General features: G+C 38.2%; 2 protein-coding genes across 19 annotated transcripts in view; one reads left to right on the plus strand and one right to left on the minus strand.

Moving 5' to 3' along the window:
• Positions 1-5,656: 5,656 nt before the first annotated feature.
• NSUN7 (NOP2/Sun RNA methyltransferase family member 7) lies at positions 5,657-17,953 on the plus strand. Its single transcript, XM_052682799.1, has 12 exons — positions 5,657-5,907; positions 6,300-6,358; positions 7,621-7,751; positions 8,972-9,124; positions 10,442-10,625; positions 11,319-11,529; positions 12,165-12,308; positions 13,044-13,145; positions 13,639-13,762; positions 15,205-15,322; positions 16,249-16,928; positions 17,867-17,953. Exons 1-11 carry the CDS (start codon positions 5,709-5,711, stop codon positions 16,891-16,893), a joined length of 2,070 nt encoding a protein of 689 aa, XP_052538759.1. The 5' UTR covers positions 5,657-5,708; the 3' UTR covers positions 16,894-16,928; positions 17,867-17,953.
• Positions 17,828-23,140, minus strand: part of APBB2 (amyloid beta precursor protein binding family B member 2) — a 153,529-nt gene continuing 148,216 nt past the window's right edge. For all 18 annotated transcript variants that reach the window (XM_052682765.1, XM_052682769.1, XM_052682777.1 and 15 more), the window contains one exon: positions 17,828-23,058. In XM_052682765.1, coding sequence (XP_052538725.1) covers positions 22,891-23,058 — 168 coding nt within the window. In that variant the 3' untranslated portion in view covers positions 17,828-22,890. The remainder of the gene's footprint in view (positions 23,059-23,140) is intronic.

The raw sequence follows: 23,140 nt of genomic DNA on the forward strand, positions 1-23,140 counted from the left end.
TAACATTGTCTAAACTTTTAAGAGGCACATGAAAATAACCTTGGCTGAAAAACGTGTTGCTAGATGATAGTGAGACACAGGATAGAGAATTGTGATGCAGGGCTCATCTGCTGGATCACCCCAATGCCAGGCACAGGTGCCCTTGTATAAACAGGCAGAGTTGTTTGATCTGGCAGACAGCTCCACTTGGTTTCGTAAGTAAAAAGAGCCTCAGCTGGAGACTGAAGGAATTTGAAAACTGGAATTCCCCTCTGGAAAAGGGAGGAAGCCATGTTCAGGAGGATTTTTGGGCTTATCTTTGATTATGCTAACAGTAAAATTAAACCTAGAAAAAATGGGTACTTGTGGACAGTAGGTGTGTGTTCATTTGATTTAGATTTAGAGATATCTTAATGTCTTATTTATAGCTTACCTTCATCTTGACATGACTACTGTAAAAGAAGAAAGATCAGAGGAGAGATGTGGTCAGCAGTTAATTTGGATTTTTGTATGTACCAAATCTGAACCTCTCACCATGAGAGGGATATCAGCAGAAGTGAAAGACTGGAGTGGAGAAATAAGTGTGTAACCTCCCACTGTCAGTTCTCCCATGCAACTGGATGCTTTACGTTCCCTTGTGAATGGAATGGAAATGGTGACTTGCATAATATGCTAAGGATCTCAAGCTCACATCGTTGGAGGATGTTAACTGGGCAGAGGCACAAGGTAACAGTCTTTGTCCTGTATCAGTGAACTCAGTAGGAGTATTCAAATTCAGTTTGATGAATACTGATCTCTAGAGGGAGGGCTGCCAGGATCCTACTAGCCAAAATCTGTTCTGACTTCCATTGTTATGTATGCAGAGGTACTGGGGAAGAACTAAGGAGTCCACTCCTGCTCCAGTTGTTGTAGACATTGGAGAATTGTTGTTCAACCTAAATTACAGGAAAAAGGAGGAAAATAGTGTTGTTTGCCTCGTTAAACACATTCCACAGAAATCGTTCTAACAAGGCAGGTTATAATTTTATTTTCAGTTCTAGTGACATAAATCTTTCAAGCTTCAGTTCTTTAAGTATTTATAGCTTCAGGGATTTCCATTCTGTATAGATATGCTCACCTTCGTACAAGACGAAGATTAAATGAGTTGTTGATGTCACTACAACCTGAACATGTTGTCCCTAACAGGTTAAAAAAAAAAATATCTCTTACATATTGGCAAACTGTATGATCACTACTTTTTTTTTTTATGTAAATTGTGTGGTTTACTTTTTTTTACTGGATCTTCTTGGATGTTTCTGGCTAACATCTTTGCAGCTTTATTAGTACATACACAACTCAACATATTGTCTTGCACAAAGGGTTTTCTATTGCTTGTATACAATTTTGTTTTTCTTAATATACTGCAAATATTGGCAGTTGATGTGACACATATCAGATCTTTACATCTGAGCCGTAATTAGATTACAGAAGGAAATATTTGTACTGGTTGCTCTTCTCCTGTTTTAAAATTCAAGGAATATTGTTTTAAATGCTGCTGCATTTATTTTAGCAACATCTTACAAGATTTTGTATGGATAAGTCAAACTTTAATCTGTTGAACAGTATTATTCTGAGAATTATCCATTCGTGCCAAAAGGAGCTCTTGCCTCTGATGGAAATGTTTATGAAAAGTATCTGTGAATAGAAAATAAATCACTGTTGAATCCTAAGGTTAGCAGTAAAGATTGTTATATTATTTCCAGTTCATAACCATCAGAACCAAGGAACTTAGCCTTGCACTTTTCCTGATACATAATAAAAAAGAAATATACATACATAACTTACAAACCAATGAAATTAAAGATAAATAAATACACTGGCTATGTTTTTACCACAAATTTTAACCATACCATTTGATATGGAAAGCTAAGGTCATTAGTGCCAAAATATATAATCACTACTAATGATGGCCTCTTGCCTTGTTTATTTGCAATAGGAAGCTGCATTTTTCTCTGCTCCTTTTTCTTTGATAGCCTCTGTCTAGCAACTTTTTGCTCTATTTGCTTGTTTCTATTTTCTGGAAGCAGTTCACTTTCCCCTAGTCCAAGCAATCTGCTTTCAAACACCTTTCTCTGCCTAAGCCAATGCAGCAGTGCTTTACAGTGCGTACGTTGTGTTACCAGAAGAAGAGAATTTTTAGATCCTCATCAGCATCTCCCTGTTCATTCTGCCATGTCCCACTCCATTATGCTTTAATATGAACATTTGTAATGATTTCATATAATCATCAGATGTTTGCATAGGAAAACTGTTCTCTAATCCTTTTTCAATTTTCTGCTCATATGAATCTGAAGAAATTATTTCAATATTTAAACTATTCAGATACTTGCAAATGATTTAGTGTCTCAGTAGCATATTTTTGAAGAATTCAGATGTATTCCAGTTAGAGGATTAAGCCCTTTCAGAACTATTTTAGTACAAGAAATTCTTATTGCCTTTAAAAAGGCAACTTGAGATCCATCACTGCACAGGAGATCCTTAGTGAGGAAAAGAAGGGTGAACAAAAAGTGGCAGAAAAAAACAGCAGTAATTGGCAAAATGCAGTATGAGCAGAAAGTGAGTGTGGAGTGTGCAGAGTACTGCAGAGGCCACAGAGCAGCCTGTTGTAGCCAATGGCCAGCAGCACCTGCCCTGGTGAGCAGAAGAGCAGTGGATCACCTGTATGTTTCATAAATAGTACCTTGACTGTGAGGGTAGTACAGAAACAGCTGTGAAATCAGGTAGTCATTTCCAGTCAGGCTTTTAAATAGTCTTGCCCTATCTATTTGCACAAAAGGAAATAGCAGAAAAACCTCATTTCCATCTATGCTATTGCTGATGTAGTTCTTCACTGATACGAACAACACAGTCATCACGTACTCCTCCCCTTCATCAGAAGGGATCCAATACTTGTTTGAACTGCTGTATGCAAAGTTTACTCAGCCTACATGATTGCCTTTGCAATTGCTGCTGTAGTAACAGCATCACCGTCTCCAGAGCACACAGCAGATCCAAAACAGAGAAAATCAATTGAACTATTAGCAAACTAAGAATAATTCTTGCTTTGCACTTTTCAACTTCCTTTTTTTTTAGTCTGGAATGTGGATTTTAACCAAATCATTTTTTTTTTTTTTTTTTTTTTACTGTTTTCCTTTATTCAACAGAATCTCAATTTTGCCCTTAAGAGCAGTGATGTAAAGTGAACAAGGTTTATAGGAGTGAAGTGTATTTTTGGCAAGGTTATGGCTCGCTTATTAGGAGTAATTTCAATAAAAGATTCTTGATGTAAATAATTGGAAATTCTGGCTGCAAATAAAGGCCTGATCTGTCTGTGTCCTTCAACAACAAATCAAAGCAGAGGTTGAGATAGTTAAGACACCTGTGCAATTAACAAGAGCAAGCTGCTAATTTCAAGTACAGATGGATAGTGATAGGGCTGGTAAATGGGATCAATCCTGTGTATTTCCAGGATTCCCAACCCTGTCCAACACCGTGGTGTTCTAATGCAATTATCTACCCGAGTGTAGATAAGGTGTGTTTTTTTTAAGCAGACACTGAATTTACAGGAATTCATGCTGTTTGGGGATTTAAATGTTAAAAAAAAACAACCGACCACTGACACCACAAAAAAGGGAGAGTGAGAGGCGTTGTCACCACTGAGAGACGGGGACTTCTGCAGAGCTCCTGCCATGGTAACCCTTGGGAAACACAGCTCCCATGGACACACGCATGCCGTTGCCAAGGCGGTTCTTGGCACTGCTTTGTGGCTTTTTGGTGCCTTATGTGAACCACAGAGAGCTCCGGCACGAGCTCTGCCTCTGCAGCCCCTCACATCACGGCCTCATCCCTGCCACGGCACACCCCCAGAGGGGAGCTGGGGAAGCAGAAGCTGCCAGGAGAAAGCCCAGCTCTGCCCTCCCCACCCAGCCCTGGAGAGTGGTGCAGTCCGGCCCGGCAGCATGAGGCCGGGTTGGCACCTGTAGGCGCGGGCTGTTGGGACCCAGCGGGGCCAGCCGGGTGCTCGCTCCCATGGCTGCTGGAGGAGCCCGTGCCCATTTTTCTCCATTGGTAAGTGTACTAGCTGACAGGGCAGCGTGTCTCTCGTACTGGGAAGTGATGGTTGAAGAATCTTTAAAGGTTTGAACCTGCTGGTCTCAAGGCAGTTGTACAGGGTGGGTGTCCCATGGGGGCAGCAGGCAGGTGTTCAGCAGATCGCTCCTTCCCATGCAGCTTACATACAGCTCTGTGCTTGCCACTTTCTTCCTGGAAGCCTGCAGCCTTCCTACCTTCCTGCTGCAGTTTGTCCTTGGGTAATTGTGGGCAGGGAGGCTGCCTGCTTCTGTCATACCAATGATTTCAGAAGAAATTTTCACATCCCTTTGCACAGATAATGGCCACAACCAACGTCCCTCTTGCTTTGTGATGCTGCGGGTAATACTCGTGGAACTGCTGTGCTAACAGAACTTCCTGATCGGTGGAACTGGGACAGTGGGTTATGCCTTGGAAGCAGAAGGTGAGGAGATGCTTTCCTGTCCTTTTTCACAACCAACGTTGTCCTGAGCTGCATCTTTGGGAACCTGATATTTGTCTTTATTTTCCTTTCTCAACTGAGTAATCTGCTTGAGGTTCACTCATTTTTTCCACACACAAATGGAATGGATCTTTTCTCCCTCCTCTACTTATTCCCAGCTGTACTTCAGAGTCATTTGCTAGGGAATTATGGGCTGTCCTGGACAGACACTGACTTGTGCCAGACTTGGAGAGGTTGGGGAGAGATGGCCTGAGCATCACCAAGGCTGGGAAAAGAGCTTGAGCTCGGGACTGTTGGCTTAGCCAGGGGTATTTCATGGCTGCCTGCTAGAGAAGGAACAGTTTACGTTCCGCCTTCTTCCCAGCCAGTGTGTTACTTTCCTCATTCTCTGGTACATTTTGTGTGAATGGGAAGAGTAAAGGGTAGAGGAAAACCAGATGCTAAGCAGGTATTATCACAGGAGAAGAGGCATGTAATTTGTCTCAAATGTTAGGGGAGCTAAAATACACACAGCTATTTTTCTGTGTTACAATTCAGCATGGTTCTGTTGTGTTTCTGTTCTCTAGTATTCTTCCCTAGACAGGTAAACTAATGTATGTATATCTTTGCTCTATCACTAGATTTGTCTTAGCACAGCTAGCCCTGTTCTGAACATTTGACCTGGCTTCTAAGCATTGTCATCAATGCACAGTACAATAACCAAAGCCTGTAGGGTAAATCAGATCTCTATAATCTCTTTAGGGTTATTTATTATAATGCACTAGATTCTTGGAAACGAGTAACCAGTCTTCCTTGTATCTGTATTAGTGAAAATAAATAAGGTAAGTAAACTACTAAAAGTACTTCTCTAGGGTATGGAAGTTGATGGGCTTACACAAGTATATATGTATTTGCAGGGTTAGTGCCTAAAAACAAATGAATTCTATTGAAAACCTGAAAATGAAGGCAGAAGTATTCTAGTGAAAGAAAATTTCACAATTCAATGCAAACTTTTATTTTGTTTTGTTTTGGTTTTTTTTTTTTCAGGACTGTGACTTGCACTTGCACAATCAACAACTGCAAAAGTGCCGGGTTCTAAAAGTAACTTGGTGTCTTTTCATGAGGATGTTAGAAATTATACTTGAGAAACTTGAGTGAAAAGAAAATTTCAGATGAAAAAGGAGCTGCTGAGAAAAGAACAATGACTCTGCTTAAAAAGAATGTCTGTCATGATTCTGTATACATAAACGCAGCAAAGATTTTTCAAGGCATTCATAATAAAAAGCCAAAGGATAGAATGTTAGTGCAATATGGTGATGACTCAGTATCTCCCATGCTGACTCTTAAAGATGAGTATTCCCAGCGTTTATCTTACGAACTCGCTTTCAGTGCTCTGAAATGTAAGTACAAAACTTTTCCCAGAATTGCCAGTAGAAATGATGTGGCAGAGAGAAGTACATGAATAAAATTATGTAGTTTCTGCCTGATGACAGAGATTTGGGTAATCTTTTGTAAATTAAGTAGTAATTTACTACTAGACTAGTAGTATCCCTCAAATATTTAAATATAACTAAGTGTTGGTTATGTTTTATAGAATCAAACATTTAAAATCTGTACTTCTAAGGTAATTAGAGTTGTTACTGTACATGAGTAAACTTTCACTTAATATTTATGATGTTCAAACTTTCAGATTTTTCTCTACTATTTTGTAAATATTTGCTGTTCTTGCATATAATTTAGTATTTCATAGTACAACTTGTCGATGTTTTCTTCTTCTTTTTTTTTTTCCCAGATCAAGATCTCCTTGAAGAAATACTGCTAGATAGTCATGTTTACCCATGTCATTCAATAGTAAGTGAACATTTTATTTCAGATGGTTCTTTCCATTTGGTAACCTGAGATCAAAATATGTCTATTCTTTTTCATTAGTTGTCCAAACTGTGAATCTCCAGTCTTCTAGATGAGCTGTGAGATTCTTTGGTGTTGCATCCCAATGCTGGGAATTATCTTCTGAGAAAGAAACTGAGAATGAATCATAATGCTTACTGCACTGTATTACTAGCTGTGTAATGTTGTCCATGAGCCAGGAAAAGTCACATAATAGGATACCAGCAACTGTGGTACTTGTCCAGGGAGTTTGACTCCTGGGTTCTGCCTATTTCTTGAACAAGACGAGGTAGTTCAAAATCTTATTTGCAAGCTCTCAGGAGCATCCTAACCAAACCTGCAGGCAAAGATCTTTTTGTCCTCTTCTCTTTCATGTGAAGCTCTCTGTTGAATACATTGTATGACTTGTCCGGTTTTAGTGAGTACAAAGAGCAAGGATTGCCCAAGTACAGAGATTGGGGCTTTTGAAGAAGCAAAGTGAAACTTTTGGATTCTATCTTGGTTCCCCTTGTTTTTACACTGAGTGGTGCTTTGGATAAAATAAAGAACAGCACTCAGTGCTTTCCATCCCACTTGAGTCACCTTGTGAGTGGAAAATGTAGAGTGAACCATATCAGACAAAAGGAAACACTGAACCCAGTTTTCATTTCCTGGGCAAACTGTGTTATGAAAAGAAAATCTGGAGCAGGCAGAATAACCTGTTATTCTATTCTGTGGTGCCTTTGATGCTTTTTGATATTTACAAGATTAATTTGAACTGATGTTAATTGCATAGATTGATGTGATCAGGCAAATGATCCAGCAGTAACATTTGATTTTCAGCTTGTTTTTGCACGATGATGAGACTTAGGCAATTACATTTTGTGTTTGATGGCGTGCTTCTAGTAACTTGAATTTTCTAGCTTGTATCAGTCTTACTTGTGAGAAGGTATATGTATCCAAGGGTAATGGCAGCGCTGGTAATGCCTGTCTTTAAGAAGGAATTGCTGCCTAAGTTCAGGCATGGGAAGGAGATTTTACCATTGTTTCGAATGCTTGTGATGTAATGGCTTGAGCTCATCTGTTACTATATCCAAAGAATCCTATGAAAGAAACTGGCAGAAAAAATGTGTTTCATTGGAGTTGTTCTGTGTCTTACAGAGGAGACTACTGCTTGATATGGACTTTTGTTTTCCAGAAATGTGGCAAATTGCCTTGTTCTCTATTCAGCTGTTCTTCTGTTGCAGCCGGATGAATTAACCAGCCTGCTTCTTGTGATGCTTTATGACCTGCAAGACAGAGAGTTTGAAGCACGAGTGATATCTGATGAGGAGGAACCTATAGCAGAAGTTCAGGAAATAGAGAATTTTCTATTCAGGTACATGTGCTAAGAATTTTGTTGTTGGTGGTGGTATATAATAGCAGAAATACAGAATTTTATAGCAACTGCTTTTTTTCCCCCGATGTTGAATATTGCAGATACCTTTTATCTTGAAATCTCGCAAAATTTCTCTTAATTTTTGATGAGAAAGTGATTTGAAGGGAAACTTTCTTACTCCTGTAATAAGAAAAACATTGCTAACAGCCTATATTGCAAATTATTTTACTAGAAATAGGTAGCTTATTCTGTAGCTCTTGAAACTACTTTCACATAATTTTAGGAAAAAATAAATGAAATATTTAGCAAACATTCATAAATATATCTACACTCATTCATAAATTGTATAGTTCACCAATTTGCTAAACATTCATAAATACGTTGCACAGAAGGCATCAATGTGTATCATAAATGTTACACTCAAAAATGTGAATGTAATAGTCAAGTGCCAAAGGGTTATAGAATGGAACAGCGTTCCTTTATTTAGCAATATTGCTATTATGAAGGTTTGTTAAATACATATTAAGTAATTAGAGGGGGAAAAAAAGACAACGGGTAAAACATTTTAAGTAGTGTTCAAGTGTACATTTCCTAAGTCTTTGCCATTTCTTAGACAGAACTGTACTGCTAGATGTAGAATAGCCCTAAAATTTCAGGAGCACCCTATGTGCAAGGAGGGCAGACAGTGATATATCTTAACACTAATAAATTTTATTTGTTCTGAAGTATCACACATCATAAATAGGCATAAAGCTTTTGGGAAGAAAAGGCCAGAAATATTCAGTCTGAAGTTTTCATATAATAACAAAACCACCTCCTGGTTGCCATCACAATTCTGTCATTTCTCTAGTGGTTAGAGGTCTCCTTTCTTTATGCTTATATTTCAATCATTGAATCTCCAGCAAAAGTGTGATTATATTCCGTAGATTGCAGTTCTGAATCCATATTTTCTCTCCCCCTCCAATTTTTAATATTTTATTTTGCACAACTTTTGGAGATTTGTTTTGTATTCATCTGCCATAATTCCAGACCTGTGTATATTGAAAGGCAGTAGTCTCAGCCATCTGCTCTGCAGTAAAATACCTGCACCTATATATTTTCTCTATGAGCTTGCAAAGCGAGATCTCGCTGTTGATGTCCAAGCAAGAGACTTTTAATAGAAATGTTGCCTGTAAGTAGTTGGTGCCAACATTTTAAAAACATATGACTATATTTTTTAGGTTTAGGATCAAATTGGCAGCCGCACTAGCAAGATGTCGCATCAAGCACGATGCTCTTTCAATTCAACACTTTCTACCAGAAACTATAAGGAAGCACGAACAAAGAGCTTCTGCCTTGCCTTTATGTGCTTGGATAAACACATTGAAGACCAGGTAACATCTTAAAAGTGTCATCTAATATTTTAGTTTTTACATATGTGATTGGACAGTTCGCTGTACTCTTGTAAAATTTCCAGGCTAGTTGATTGCTGGTAATTTAAATTTCTTATAAAAGTCCTGCTTAGTAGAACAATGTTGGACTATGCTGGTTGTTAGTTTTAAAGTTTCTATATATTGCAGTAACTGTATTAATGAACTGTAAATGGAAGATATGAGTTTGTTACAGACTATTGCTTATGAGGATATTCACCAAACAAGTAGTTTTTTTCCTGACTTGATCTCCCTACGAGAGCAAATAAATTCCGTGATGAAAATCAGAGAAAATTTTGTAAAAAGCAGGTGATATTCAAGTTCTTTTCCTACCTAAGCCATTCTGTGCATATTGGTATAAGAAATTACATTGGCAGAGGGTGCTAAGACAGATAAAATGCTTCTAAGCAGTATTTATTATATAAAGATTGTGTCAAATACTAATGATTCTTTTAATCATCATTCACTGTGTCATCGAGTGTGTAAGGCTGGTGTTTCCAGCCTCATTATCCATTCTGTTATTACAAATAATGCATTTTATCATGTATTCAGGAGTTTTTAATACTTTTGTCTTGGACCAATACTCTGTGCTTACAGGTGGTTGTGGTTTTCTTAAGAAAAAGTGTCCGACTGCAATCTTTCACCCTTTAGCTCAGATTGAGATTTAAAGGCTGCAGTGTTGACCCTACCTTTGAAACACCACGTAAGCCCATAGCACTGTCTAAAGCTGCAATTTAACATTCAAGTTTTGGTATATATGCCTTTAAACCTTCATGATATTTGAATTGCAAACCTCAGCATTTATGCCTTTATTACATTCACACAAGAATTACTTCAGATAGTAATTGTTAAATTCATTGGAGAACTGGGATATGTTGAAAGCAATTAAAAGAACCAAGCTATTCTGGCAGTAAATTTGTTACAGGGTCTCCTGAGCTCAAGGACATCTATATATCGGTGCTGTGAATCATTCTCTGGAGACACACAGCTCCTTCATCTGTGTTATCTCACTTACTAACTTAGGAGTCAACACAAGAACCTCAAAGCCTGCAGTAGTGTGATTTCCCCTCCTGTGTCAGATAGTACTACTATTTTACGTGTGTGTGTAATCTATACAGATGTTTTATACACAGATGCAATATGCCTTATACAGCCACAGGTGTAGGGATGTGTACACCCGTGTAGACATCGAAGAAATAAAAGTCAGTGATCAACATCAGTGTGAGTTATGTTGCTTATGAAAGTGGTGTATATTTAATGGTCAGAACTGTATGTTAACAGCCTTCAAGATGTCTTCAAAGATCTGAAGAGTAAGGGATTCACTGAAGTTGGATCTGTGTCAGACTTCAGTGGTTACACATACTGTTTGGACCAGCATTGCCACAACGTCTTGTTTTTCCCTTCCTCTCTTAAAGACGAACTGCTTAATTTAGATCTATTTGCAGATTGCAAGCTCTTACTGCAGGTGAGTTGGTGCCACCCTTGAGTGAGTAATATCAACCTGCAAAGCAAAATGATGCTTTGCATTCAAGTAAGGTCATGTGCAGTGTGCCTGCCCTATTACATCAGGCAGGCAGAAACATACTCTGAGAAGTTTTTGGACATGTTTAAAAATCAGAACTTCAGAAACAGAGTTCATTTATTAAGATTTGCATGGCAATATTAGTACTTATAATTCATAATTACAGTTACAGTAATAAAACGTTGTAAAATTAATTTTAAAAATGTCAAAAGTGATTGAAAATGTGGCTGCACTTCTGAAATTATGAGGAAGGTTTCTGTGTATCTCAGTGTACAGAACAGAATAATTCAGGTTAGGAGGATCATAGAATCACAGGAAATGATAGAAAGGTTGAAGTTGAAAGGGACCTTTAAAAATGCAGTTCCACCCAACTTGCCATGGGCAGGAGCACCTTCCATGATCACATTGCCCAGAGCCTTCTGATTTAAGTGAAATTTAGTGATTTTGACTTAAGATGCTTGATTCTGTCTTCTTAAAAATTCCATATTAGCCACTGTATGTGATCAGTTTTTTTCTCCTCCTCTCTTTTCTATTTATCATGAAAGTAGTGAATTAATTTCCTAATTTGGAAAAGATTGATGCTCAGAGAAACCCAAATAGTTGGTAACACTGAATTTTTGTGTCACTGTTTTACAGGATAAGTCTCGCAGCCTTGCTGTACATTCTGTGCAGGCGCTGTTGAGCACAGATGATGATGTTATTGTGGCTCACCTGGGTTCCCACCTCACCGTCGCTCATATGTCGGCACTGAGAAATCACAGCACGTCCACAGTTTTTGTTTGTGGTGTAAAAACTTCTGCAAAAGCAGCTGAACTGGGAGACTTGTTCAGTCACATGGGATGTAAAAGTATGTGTTGAAACAGTTGGTATGCTGAAGGTATTGTAAATAGATTTTGATGGAGTTTGTGATAACTATAAACGGGTCATAAACTATCAGAATTTAGAGATCCCTTCTTTGAAGATTTGGGAGGGTAGTAATAGATTATTTTTGTCATAGGGTGAACTGACAACTCCTTAGCTACAATCAGGCTCGACAAGGTTGCAGATTATCCAGATTCCTGAAATGTTACAGTGAAGTTCTCCACATAAGTAGTTCCTGTGTAATGGCTGGGATCTGCAAACTGTGGCATCCGTGTATCTGGTGTCTTGTCTGTTGCTTTTCAGGTTGATTTCTACCTGTTTCTGAGATTGCTAATCCAAAATTTATACATTTGTCCAGTTTACCCAGAAGATGTGATCAAACACTAACAAGATGGCAATGCCAATTAGCAGTCTCTTCAGTGGAAGATGCTAAAGCTTAATCACTCCACTCAGTCTGCCGGAAATCAGTGGGATGTTGGGGGGTCTGGTCCAGCAGGCTGTAGCTTTGTGGAATTTTGTGTAACATTGCTGTCTCTTCAACCCCATCACTTTAAAATTAGGCAGGCTTGCTTTAGTGTTGAACTGCTGAGTTAACCACCCCACCTTTTTGTTTTATTTCAGACATTCAGTTGTTGCAAGAAGACTTCACTGAGATTGAACCGAAAGATCCCAGGCTTCAAAATGCACAAGTCATTTTGTTGATACCACAGTGCTCTGGGCTGAGTTTTAGTAATCCAATAGATTTTATTTTGACTGAACATGGAGGTAACTTCTTTATATACATAGCTAATGCATGCTTTCTGGTAGAAATATTTCCTTAGCTATTGTGATTTGAACAATACAGCTGCTCTGATAAAATGTAATCTTTTTAAAAGACAAACAACACGAACAAAACTTCCTTTAAACTACTATAAAAGATATATTAATGACTTGCATAATTCTCTGTGTGTGACATATATGCAGACTACAATGGAAAAACAGAAGAGAATAATATATAATCAATTACTCAGATTTTTCCATATAAAGTGAGCAGGATGTATTTGTCCTACCTTAGAATTCTTAATAAGAAAACAAAATCTTTCTGTGTGGCACTGAAGGGCTAGGAGCATTTTGTGAAGGCAATTTCAAGTCAGTGGCATGAAGTTTGAGGGTTATTCTGGGGAGAAGAGTATATATTGCCTTCCTTTTCAAGCAAAAAGACAAAATTTATGTCAATATACAAGTACATGATTTTTTATTAATCACATTCCTTTAATGACTATTTATAATACTCATTGTTCAGCTTTCATTAAACAGAAACAAAGAAGAGGCAGTAGCAATTAGAGGTAAACTTGACAAGGAAAGAATTGCTTAGGCACTCGTGGTATCGTAATCCGTAAGGCCTGCCTTCTCACTGTACCAGTGACCATCAGGTCTGTTATCCAAGCTTTTTGTGCAAACTGAATGTTAAGACAAGACCAAGAGCAGCCATGTTAATAAATGACAACTCTTTGTATATAGATGCAGGATTGCTGAAAGACCTCTACCAAGGATCTGTGTCTAAGGACAAGCTCTGTATTCTCGCTGAGAAGCAGCTGAATGAGTTGATGCATGCAATGAAATGTAAGTGTGCTGGCAGGCAGGTTCCTGAAAAGATTTTCTTATACTGTCAATTTGATTGTACTGCAACCAGATTTATATCATTAAAGATACACCGACGAGTCTATGAGTTAACAGTAAATGTTTAACCTCCAAATAATGATTTCTTCCAGCAAGGGTTTTTGTGTTGTGATATTCACCAGCCATTAATACAACAGCATAAACAACTGCCTGAGTCAGGCTCATTTTGGCTAAGTTGTAAATGTAGTCTATCTTCAAACTGCCACTTTCTTCTGCCTTTTGTTTAGCAGATGTGTGAAAAGACAGCCCTGAATTTGTGCTGAAATCTGTCAGTATTTGAAAAGATTTCAATTGTTAAAAAGCTCACGTGCAGGAGAGCGTAGTTTATTGGTAAAAATAGCATACAAGCATAATTTTCATACTGGTTTTAGTCCTTACTAAACCACTGTGTTTCAAGGATTTTAACATTGAAGTCTCTTAAAATTTTCTTTTGTAGTTCAAGTACAATCTATTGTTTACTGCACTTCTTCAGTTTACCCAGAAGAGAATGAACAAGTAGTGCAAAAAGCACTGGAATTTTGTGTGAAAGGAAAAAAACAAAAAACATTCAGGCCATTCAGGTATGGTATGAATAGTTTTGTCTATATAAAACTTGAAGTAGCATAGTTCTTAACCTAGTCCAATCTGTGTCTTGTATTAGATTAACAATATCATCTTCAGCTGTCTTTGATTCCATTCTTTTTGATGATAAGAGAAATTAAGTTGTTCCTAATGTTTTCATTTATTGCTTTCCCCCAGTAGAAGAGAACTTATATTTCTTTATATCACAGAATAATTCATTAAAAAAAAAAAGTTTTTTTTTCAGGAGGTTTGATTTTTTTTTTTTTCTTCAGGAAAAAAATTTTGTCTGAGACAAAAAACCTCCCATAAGAAAATTTCTCAGAAATCCTAAAACCTCTTCAGTGTTCTGTAGAAATATCATGAAACTTGTCATAGCACCACATCACACTTTTGCTTTGAAATACTGGATGATCACAGATAATAGGTAACGTAAAAGTGCATTGGAATTTTTTCGCAAAACTCAGCAATTTTGTGGCTGAGGATGGGTGGAACTTCATAAATGATGATTCTAGAATTAGCTCATCCTTCACTGTTATGCACAGATCTTGGATTTTTGTCCCGGTACCATGAAGGTGCTGGCAACCAGTGTAGACAAAGCAGTAACAGAATATCATAAATGAGATACAGTGTGATCATGCTTGTCTTAAGGTGAAAGCTCAAGCTTTCCTTATGTAAGTATTCCTTATCATCGTTCCTCATGCATTTCTCTTAGCATGAGGTAACTCGATTTACTAGAAATACAGAACCCAGTGAAAAATTCTGAGCACCTGTGCTCAGAACATAGCAGCTCTGAAAGAAACAAGTCGTGCTGATTAAATGTCCTTTGGGATCATCACAGATACTCTTCTGTCTTGTGACAGACTTGTTCTTGGCCTTATGAACCAAATCACTGCCGTCTGTTTTGTAACAGCTGGGAATTGCTGGAGTGTAGGGGGAATGTGGGAAAAGGAGACTTCCTTCCTTCCTGCCTTGTTGATGCATCACAAAACAGTAAATTGAAAAAAAAAAAACAACTGGAGCCCTGGTAGTTGAGTATGGCAAATAGGATATCTAGCTTACCTAAATTATTTCTTAAGAGCATACACTTATTGACTCAAAGTCAACCTCTTTATAATTTCTATGTGCTGCTGAGTGCCTTCAGAGCATTCCCATGTTCCTGGACAACTCGATTATCCAGCTATGGCAGACTCAAGAAAGAATGCAATTCTTAATTATGTTGATATACACTCATTAACTGGTGGTTAATGTAATTTAATATTGAAAATAACTCTCAAAAGATTAATTCTCATGTCTTGATTAGCCCTTCTTTTTAAAAAAGAATGAAGATAGGTTTTATAAAACTTTCATTTGCAAGACATGCTTTACAAATCACTTTTAACGTATCTGTGTTTTTTTTTCCTTGTATATTCTTATTTCTTGGTCATTTCTTTCTTTTTGTCAGACTAATTCCTCCTGTTCTTCCTGCTTGCTCCAACCCAGAGTCCTGCACTGATTCTTTTTTCAAAATAGAACCATCGGAAATTTCCAGTGGCTGTTTTCTGGCTGTTATAGCAAGAGAGGTAAGAAAACTAAAATTTAAAATCACAGAAGAGAACAATTGTCATTTTCCATAAAACGAATACATAAATGGAACACGTGAAAATAATTAATTTTTAAGATTTCTTGAACAAACCGAAGAGTTGGTGAGCAAAGCTACAGCTTTTCTAGAGGTACCTTCAATTGAAGTGTGCACAATATTTTAGGCTGAACACAGCTCTTCTACGTGTACTTTCATTTTGGAGCAGTTGTGGTCAGAACAATCTCTTTATCTAGGTCTGTGCAAGGAATATTTAGGAGGAAACGTTTGTATCAAACCTTGGAATGAGCTAGACAGCTTGGGATTAGATTTGTTCTAAGTGGTGTCTAGTGAAGTTATTGGTTAGGTCTGTATGTATCATCAGGATGTGCCAGTATACAAGCAGGCAGTGTCACCAGCATGGATTAAGACTGCATTACAACTTGTATTAAATGGATAGGAATGTTTCCTTTCTAAACTAAGTTATATGCAAATCTGGGCTGAAAGGCAGGGAAACTTTGCTGAGTAAACAGAAAAGCCTTAGCATGATTTCCTGAGGAAAGACCTTAGAAGGATGATTTGCATTTGAGTATCAAGCTTTTCATCTTGTGGCTGAGAGAAGTAGAGCTTTTTCACCAAAAAGGGGGGAGGGCTTTCCAAGCCCACAAGGTTTAAATAATCATGCTGTGCAGACATTTGTCTACTGAAGTCCAGAACTCATTTTCCCTCTTCTGGTCCGCAGAGGGCAAAGTCTCTGGAAGAGCAAATGTTCAGACAGCAGTTAACACAACAGTCAGGGCCTTTATTTATTGAGCAAACTGTAATTCTGCCATGCCTTTCTTGTGGAGTAGATATTGAGGAATCTGAGCTTACTGAATTGACTTTACAGCTGTTTCCTCAATTTATTATTCTTTCCTTTGAAATTTACAGACAGACTCCTCCAAAAATGTGTCCGCTAAAGATATTTTGTCTCAAGCTGCAGCAAAAGGACTACTACTAGACAGCATTCTAGGTAAATCAAAGGAAGAAGAGAAGCAAGGGAAAGTAACACAACATGGAAGTGATGCTACTCATACTCGCATAGAGCCAAAGACTGCTGCGGTTCCTCACCCTAAAGCTGTATCTAACAGGAAAGCTGCAGTTGTAGTATCCAAAGTTGAAAGCAAACGAAAAAAAAAGAATTCCAACCAACCAAGAGGTCACATTCAGCTGAAGAAACCTACCATCAACCCAGCTTCAGACACAGGTGTTTCTAAAGTGCCAAAGCACACATCTGTTGTCAAGGTGCACAGAAAGCAGACACAAGTTAGAAAGCCACGTGCAGAATGTAAAAAAATGGTCAAGCCACGTGCAGAATGTAAAAAAATGGTCGCAGTGAAGCTCGTGGAAATAGTTTTTCCTCCAATGATATCACCATATGGACATCCGCAAGGAAACCAACATAGGATGCCAGATCATATCTCTCTGCTCCAGTCCAGACAGAGGAATAGAAGCTTGAGGGACAGAGAACCTCTTCCACCTGTGTCTAAAGTAGTCAAACCAACAGTGCTCAGAAATTCTCAATCAGGGCTGTAAGAATCTTCAAACTTTCCCCTAGCTTTTTAGAAAAGGTAAAGATTCCTGTACGTATTTATTCACGCACGTAGATTGCAATATACCTTTATTCATTACAGTTTTACTGTGAGACTAATTCTCAGATATTTGCATGGAAGTAGCTATGTTAGCCATTTAAAACCAAAAATTACATTTTAAAGTAAATGCAGCTCAGTTGTGTAAGGCGGGGGGAGTCCACTGGGGAGACCACTGGGAGAGTCAGGTGAAAAATACTGCAGCTATTTGCTATAGACTTTAAAATGACAAGTTACAGCACACCATTTTTGTAAATTACCTTTTGGGCTGTGACACACAGAAACTAAGCCTTGCACAGTAAGCTAGTTCAGTTTTATCTCTCAAGCTGGATGTGAATTTTTCTACAAACAGCTGGCCAAGTACATTTGAGCCCATGGGCTTTCCAGTATTAATTCCTTTGGTTTCCACTCACAAGTGCTTAAAAATATTATAAGGGGAAACTATATAAACATTACGATGCATTATCATGTCAATTCAGTATTTTTAGTAACATCAACCAAAACGCAGCTCTTTTCACATCAGCTATTATCTAAGTTTCACATCTGCTATTATCTAAGTTATTTTTATAAATAGTGTAACTATTTATTTGAATAATGACCGAACACAAGGACTGAATAAGTTTTCCACTGTTGAGAAATCAGCAGTGGGAACCTAACCTGTTCCCTAACAAATGCAGAATAAATGGTGAATATCTACATTTGTCTGAGCACAATGTAATAAGTGACTTAGTACTAAATATGGGCAGTATGAACAGAAAAAGTAATTCAGGAATTGTTAGCAACTGTTCGTTATGACAGTTGGTAAGAGTTTATTGAATGTAAACAAGCCAAGTGTCAGCAATATGATATGGAATCTTAAGGATTTAGACCCATGCAGAGAAAATGTTTTAACATCCTTATTTTCTTCCTGTCCACATCAGCCAACGTAGACGAACAAGCTTTAGAAGAAGGGATGTGTTACACCATTGGCACAGAGAACTGCTTCTTCATCATCAGATTAATATTACTACTCCACTGAATCAGTGAAAAATTCTGTTCATGTTTTTAACCAGAGTTGCCTGTTGTACTCAGAGCTATCACTCACCTGCAGTACATCTCTGTGAGTAACCTACGCTCCTCACCTGGTCCAATAAAAGGAAAAGCTCTGTTTTTGTTTCTGAACATACTTACCTAGACCTGTTTGTTTGCAGTGTATAGAACTGGAACAAAAACTAAGAATCCCACATTCTTTCAAACCACCTTCAAGGAGAATTCTACGTAATAGACAAAAGGAATGGAAAGAGGGGTTTGTTTGTTTTTTAATATGGTTGTTAAATGCCTAAAAGAAGCTTAAGAGATTCTTAAATTAGAGAAGTGAACTTGCATATTTTTAAAAATGGAGCCCAGTGTCTCTCATTTACTAAATATTGATTAAAATGATTCCAAAATGAACATGCTTTGGGCTTACACATGATGTTCCACACTTGGCCTTTTATCTTGTTTTGAGGGAGCTGAGTCCTTCAGATGTTACGGAGACCAAACGAGTGGTGACCTTGATGTCTTACCAAGAATACAGAAGAGGTAGCAGGGAAGATTTTAGTTCAGCAGGTTTACCAGCTTGCTTGGTGAGCACCGAACATCACCTGCTGGCAACATCTGATACTGACTTCAAATGGCTTGTGGATAGGAGCCTGAATGCTCAATTAAACACTTTTTAAAAATAAAGTGAAGTAAAACTGTATCATACATAACTAGTTCTCAGAATTCCACTTAAGTATTTGTAATTTTCAACTAGAAGCCACTGATTCAGTTTTATACATACAAAAACCTCCATGGCACTGCTACTGCCTCTAAACAGCCATCATATATTTCTCCCTTCCCTCAATTTGGATCAAGAAAAGAAAGAATTTCCCAGTTCCCTGGACCAGCAACAGTTGAGACAATGATTTTATGCAGCCAAATTTATTCTCAGAGTAGATTACATTTAGATGTGTAGAAGTGGACAACAGCAGGGGAAATTGCACTTTTCAGCATCAACTGGGTGCTCTATGCAAGGCTGAGCTCCGCTAATAACCAGTAGGTGTGGGTCCACCTACTTCTGCTAACTGTGCAGCACAAGTTTTTAGCAACATATGAATTAACTTGCCCAAGGAAGAAATAATGGCATTTAAGGCTGAACCCACATGAGCTCTGAAATAAAAAAGCGCTGTTTTGCATGGATGCTTTACCAACAGTTGTACATCACTAATAAAATAATCATCTATGAAATACTTGATAAGACTAAAAATAAAAGGATGCAGAACTCTTAGGAAATGACGCAGACCTGACCTGGAATAAGCTGCCTGACACTCCAGAGCCTCTCTTCCTGTCACAAAAGGGCATGTTGCTTCAGCAGGCACAGGTAACTCCACGCACAGTGTTATTGTGAGTTGGTCCTAGGCCGCTTCTGTGCAATTTTTGTTATTCCTGTTTAAAGTCCCCATAGTTGTCTCTGTAGCCTTGAACCTCCCACACCTCTTCTCTCCCCCCTTCAAGTGAAACAAACAGTGACTTAAAGAAAACCTACAGCCAGCACTGCGGATTTCAAAAGAAAGGCTTTTATCTCTCATTTCTGATGGTGAATATAAATCTCCTTGCTTCTGCAAGGGAGCGCATTAATGACGTGTGATGTGTGATACTTACCTCTAGTTTCTACTTGCATTGAAAAAAATAAGAAATTAGCTTCGCTTTACATGATTTTTCTACAGACTTCAATAAAAATGTGACTACAAATAATTACAAAGCTGCCTTTTTTTAGGCAACCTATAGTATACAGCATAGAGAACGTTACAAGATCACGTCCAGTAAAGACAATACATCGACATCATAATGCAGGATATTTCAGTAAAAATAGAATAAATAAAATAAAAATATTTTAAGCTGTATTTAACAGGTTAATTTAAAATATGGCATCAGACATACAAGGCATAGTGAATGCATGGCTGCCTGCTTACAGAATCGCTGGGTATTATAAAAATGCATAGATAACTGAAGGGTTGCTACAACATCAAATAAAACGGTGGTAGTTACTCAGACACGTGTATGCCATATACACATTTTTAGCCATGGTTAAAGAGTGCCTCAGTACATTGTTTGATAAAAGACAACGAGCTCTGCAATTTTAGGTGTTGATTCTACAAACACACCTGGGTGTATATTTAACACTTTTTAGAAACTCAGGAGTTCCACTGAAGCCAAAAGGCCAAACATTTTGGCCCATTAAGCAAACTACTTAATTATTTGCAAAATCAACAGCATTTTGGTAACAGACAAGAAATCCAGGGGACCTACAGCTTTTCAAATATTTTTCTCTCTCTTTTCCCTCAGCCCTTCCTGCAGTGGCACATTTTTGCCAGTGAAAACTCTGTGTTCAGAGCCTTGTCGACACAGATGTGTAAAGACTCCTGACACAGCTTCTTACCTTTACACTGCTGTTTCCCAAGTGTTGGTTTGGTTTAAACTTGGACTGTTTCTCTCTTGGGGAAAAGCAGCACTGTGTAGACAACGCTACTGAACTCGATTATACTGTTAAACATTCTTTGTTGTAAAGCAAATAAAAATCCTGGAGTTTCCACCTGGAACTTTAAAAAGAAAGGTGCTGTCAAAATATTTTCAGTATATAAAACAAAGTTGGATTCAGTAGTTTTCTGATTAACAAGGAAACATCCTTTAAATTCATGATCTCGCTTAGCGACGTTGTGAGACACTGCATTTTGATAGCAGCCATGAGAGGAAGCGATTTTTTTTTTTACACTGTTCCCATCAGACTTAAGTGGGATCAGCACTAGAACCTGGAGAAACAGGACTAAGCCAGTACACAAGCTGTCATCTCCACGCTTCAAAATCTGGCTTCATGGGCAGTTCAAAGGTTGCTACTGCTGAAAGGGGAGGGTTTGCCTCACCTCCCCTCCTGCTCTCCCTGTCATCTGCACAGCCACGTGGCCAGCTGGATCAATTTTGGAGTTTACTCACGTTATGCAGACTGGCCTTCTCTCCTCCAACTGCACAAGCAATGGAGCTGGTTCCAAGCAGCAGGAACGTGAGACTTGGGATGGGGCAGAATTACCTCACTGCCCAGGGTGCAAAAATCCTATTACGCAGAGGTTTGAGATCATAGAACCACCAAGGTTGGAAAGAACCTCTAAGATCATCCAGTCCAACCATCCACCTATCAACATTTCCCACTAAACCATGTCCCTCAGGACAACATCTAAACATTTCTTGAACATAGTGCAGGATCAGCTCCTTAGAAAGTATTCTGAAGAACTCCATTTAGAATATTACAGCTGTATGGCTAGCCTTCACTACATTTACTCATACATCAGGCTAAATGTGTTTTAATAATTCTTCTACATTTCTAATAAAGGCATTTCCTGAATCATCACTCTTTCCCCTTGTATTCTTAACATGTTTTGCCCAGGTATTGCTGTTGATTTTTTAAAATAAGAAAAAAAAAAAAATCATTATTTGCTCATAACAATCTTATTTATAACAATCTCCGGCACAGTAAAGTAAAAAAAAATGGTTCTTGTAAAAACAACGTTGACAATGTCCTTCTAAAATTACAGCATGACCAAATTTGCAGATCTGGGAGACAGATACAGTTTGGAACACAAATATAAATGCAGGCAAAACATTTTTAACATTCGTTAAAAATATCTTTTATGCTCCATTTCCAAAATTTGTACCAATCTGCAGGTCTAAACAGAAGATGGCAAAGAGAGAAAGACAAAGCTGCATTTGAAGATCAGTACAAGACAAAATTTTAAAGGGGCATTACTGTGCTGACTTTGTCAGAATCTGCAGTTGTGTGGATCAAGGCTATTACAGGAGACCTTTGGAGCAAAAGCACTGACATGAAGTTGTCCCACTTGCGACAACATCCTGTTAGAAAACAACTCTCATGATTTTGTCACAGACCACTAAAAGAATTTCCATTGAATTTAGTAAATAATCAGAAACACGACTGCTCTTTTTGTGGCATGCTAACAACCATTTAGCAGCAAACTCAGAGGGGGAGTAGTGCAACCCAACACTGAATGGAACATTTGATCAAACACTCATATAGAAAACATCTGTAACATTTTTGCTTCTGTGAGAGTATTAAGACAGTAAAACTGCTGACTAACTCTTTCCTGGTCAGTGTGAGCTCTATGTGGAACAAACAGTATTTTTGATCAATTAATGACAATTTGGGATGACATATTTAGCATCCAACACATGCATCTGTATGTTTAAAGATGAAAAGCTTCAATGGATCACCCTGTACTCAATTACAGAAAACACTCCCAGATTTTTCAGCATTGGTTTGGTATCAAACAATTTCTGTCTACAACTGTAATGTACAAACAGAGATCAAATGACAACGATTCACATGAGTGTCAGGCAGACCAACGCTGACAAACAATTTAAAATTAACAGGTTAGTTCTGTAAAAAATAAAAAACTTGGTATTTAATCTGCAGTAATTCAATGGTAGCTGATCCTTGGTATCTACTCCAGTGTTGAGAACCAAAGTGCTGTAGGACTTAAGATTGGTTTGTGACAAATCCAGCTCAAGACGGTGAAACTATCAACTCAAGCGTCATTCACTCCAAGGACTTTAGCACGAGTTCACTAGGAAGGACGTGGCCATACTCTTTCTTTGTGTGAGTTCAGGTAATGTTTACTTATTTACAATCAAACAGACCTTCCATTGATGTAACTTACTGACAGGAAAAAAATTATTCATGCTTCTTTTCATATCAAACGATGGTGGCAAGAACGAGATAACATGCTTGTCTAGCATTGTTTTGATACGGATAAATTCTCTTAAGACAAAGCATCAGCAATTTGGAATGGAAGGCCAAACACCATCAGTTCATTTCCCTTAGTGTAGCTACTGTTATCTGCAGTTAAATGTTAGGAGAATCTTCTCTCTTACGCAGCTACGGCATGTCGGTGACTGGGCGTTTCTGTTTCAAAGTGTCAATGAGGGACAGCACTCCTCTCTTTACGTTGGTTGTGACTCTCCTGGTCACCGAATCTGCAGGCGGTGGGGGAGGCCGAACTTTCTGCGAAGGAGGTCTGGCCACCAAGCACTTCTGATACCGTAACTGCAACAAAGCAGAAGCATTCTGCACTCCTTACTGTAGCTATTATTACCTTCAGTGCATTTAAAATACATTTGAAACACCT

Source organism: Tympanuchus pallidicinctus, unplaced genomic scaffold, assembly GCF_026119805.1.
Source record: "Tympanuchus pallidicinctus isolate F22 unplaced genomic scaffold, pur_lepc_1.0 scaffold2, whole genome shotgun sequence".
Taxonomy (NCBI): Eukaryota; Metazoa; Chordata; class Aves; order Galliformes; family Phasianidae; genus Tympanuchus; species Tympanuchus pallidicinctus.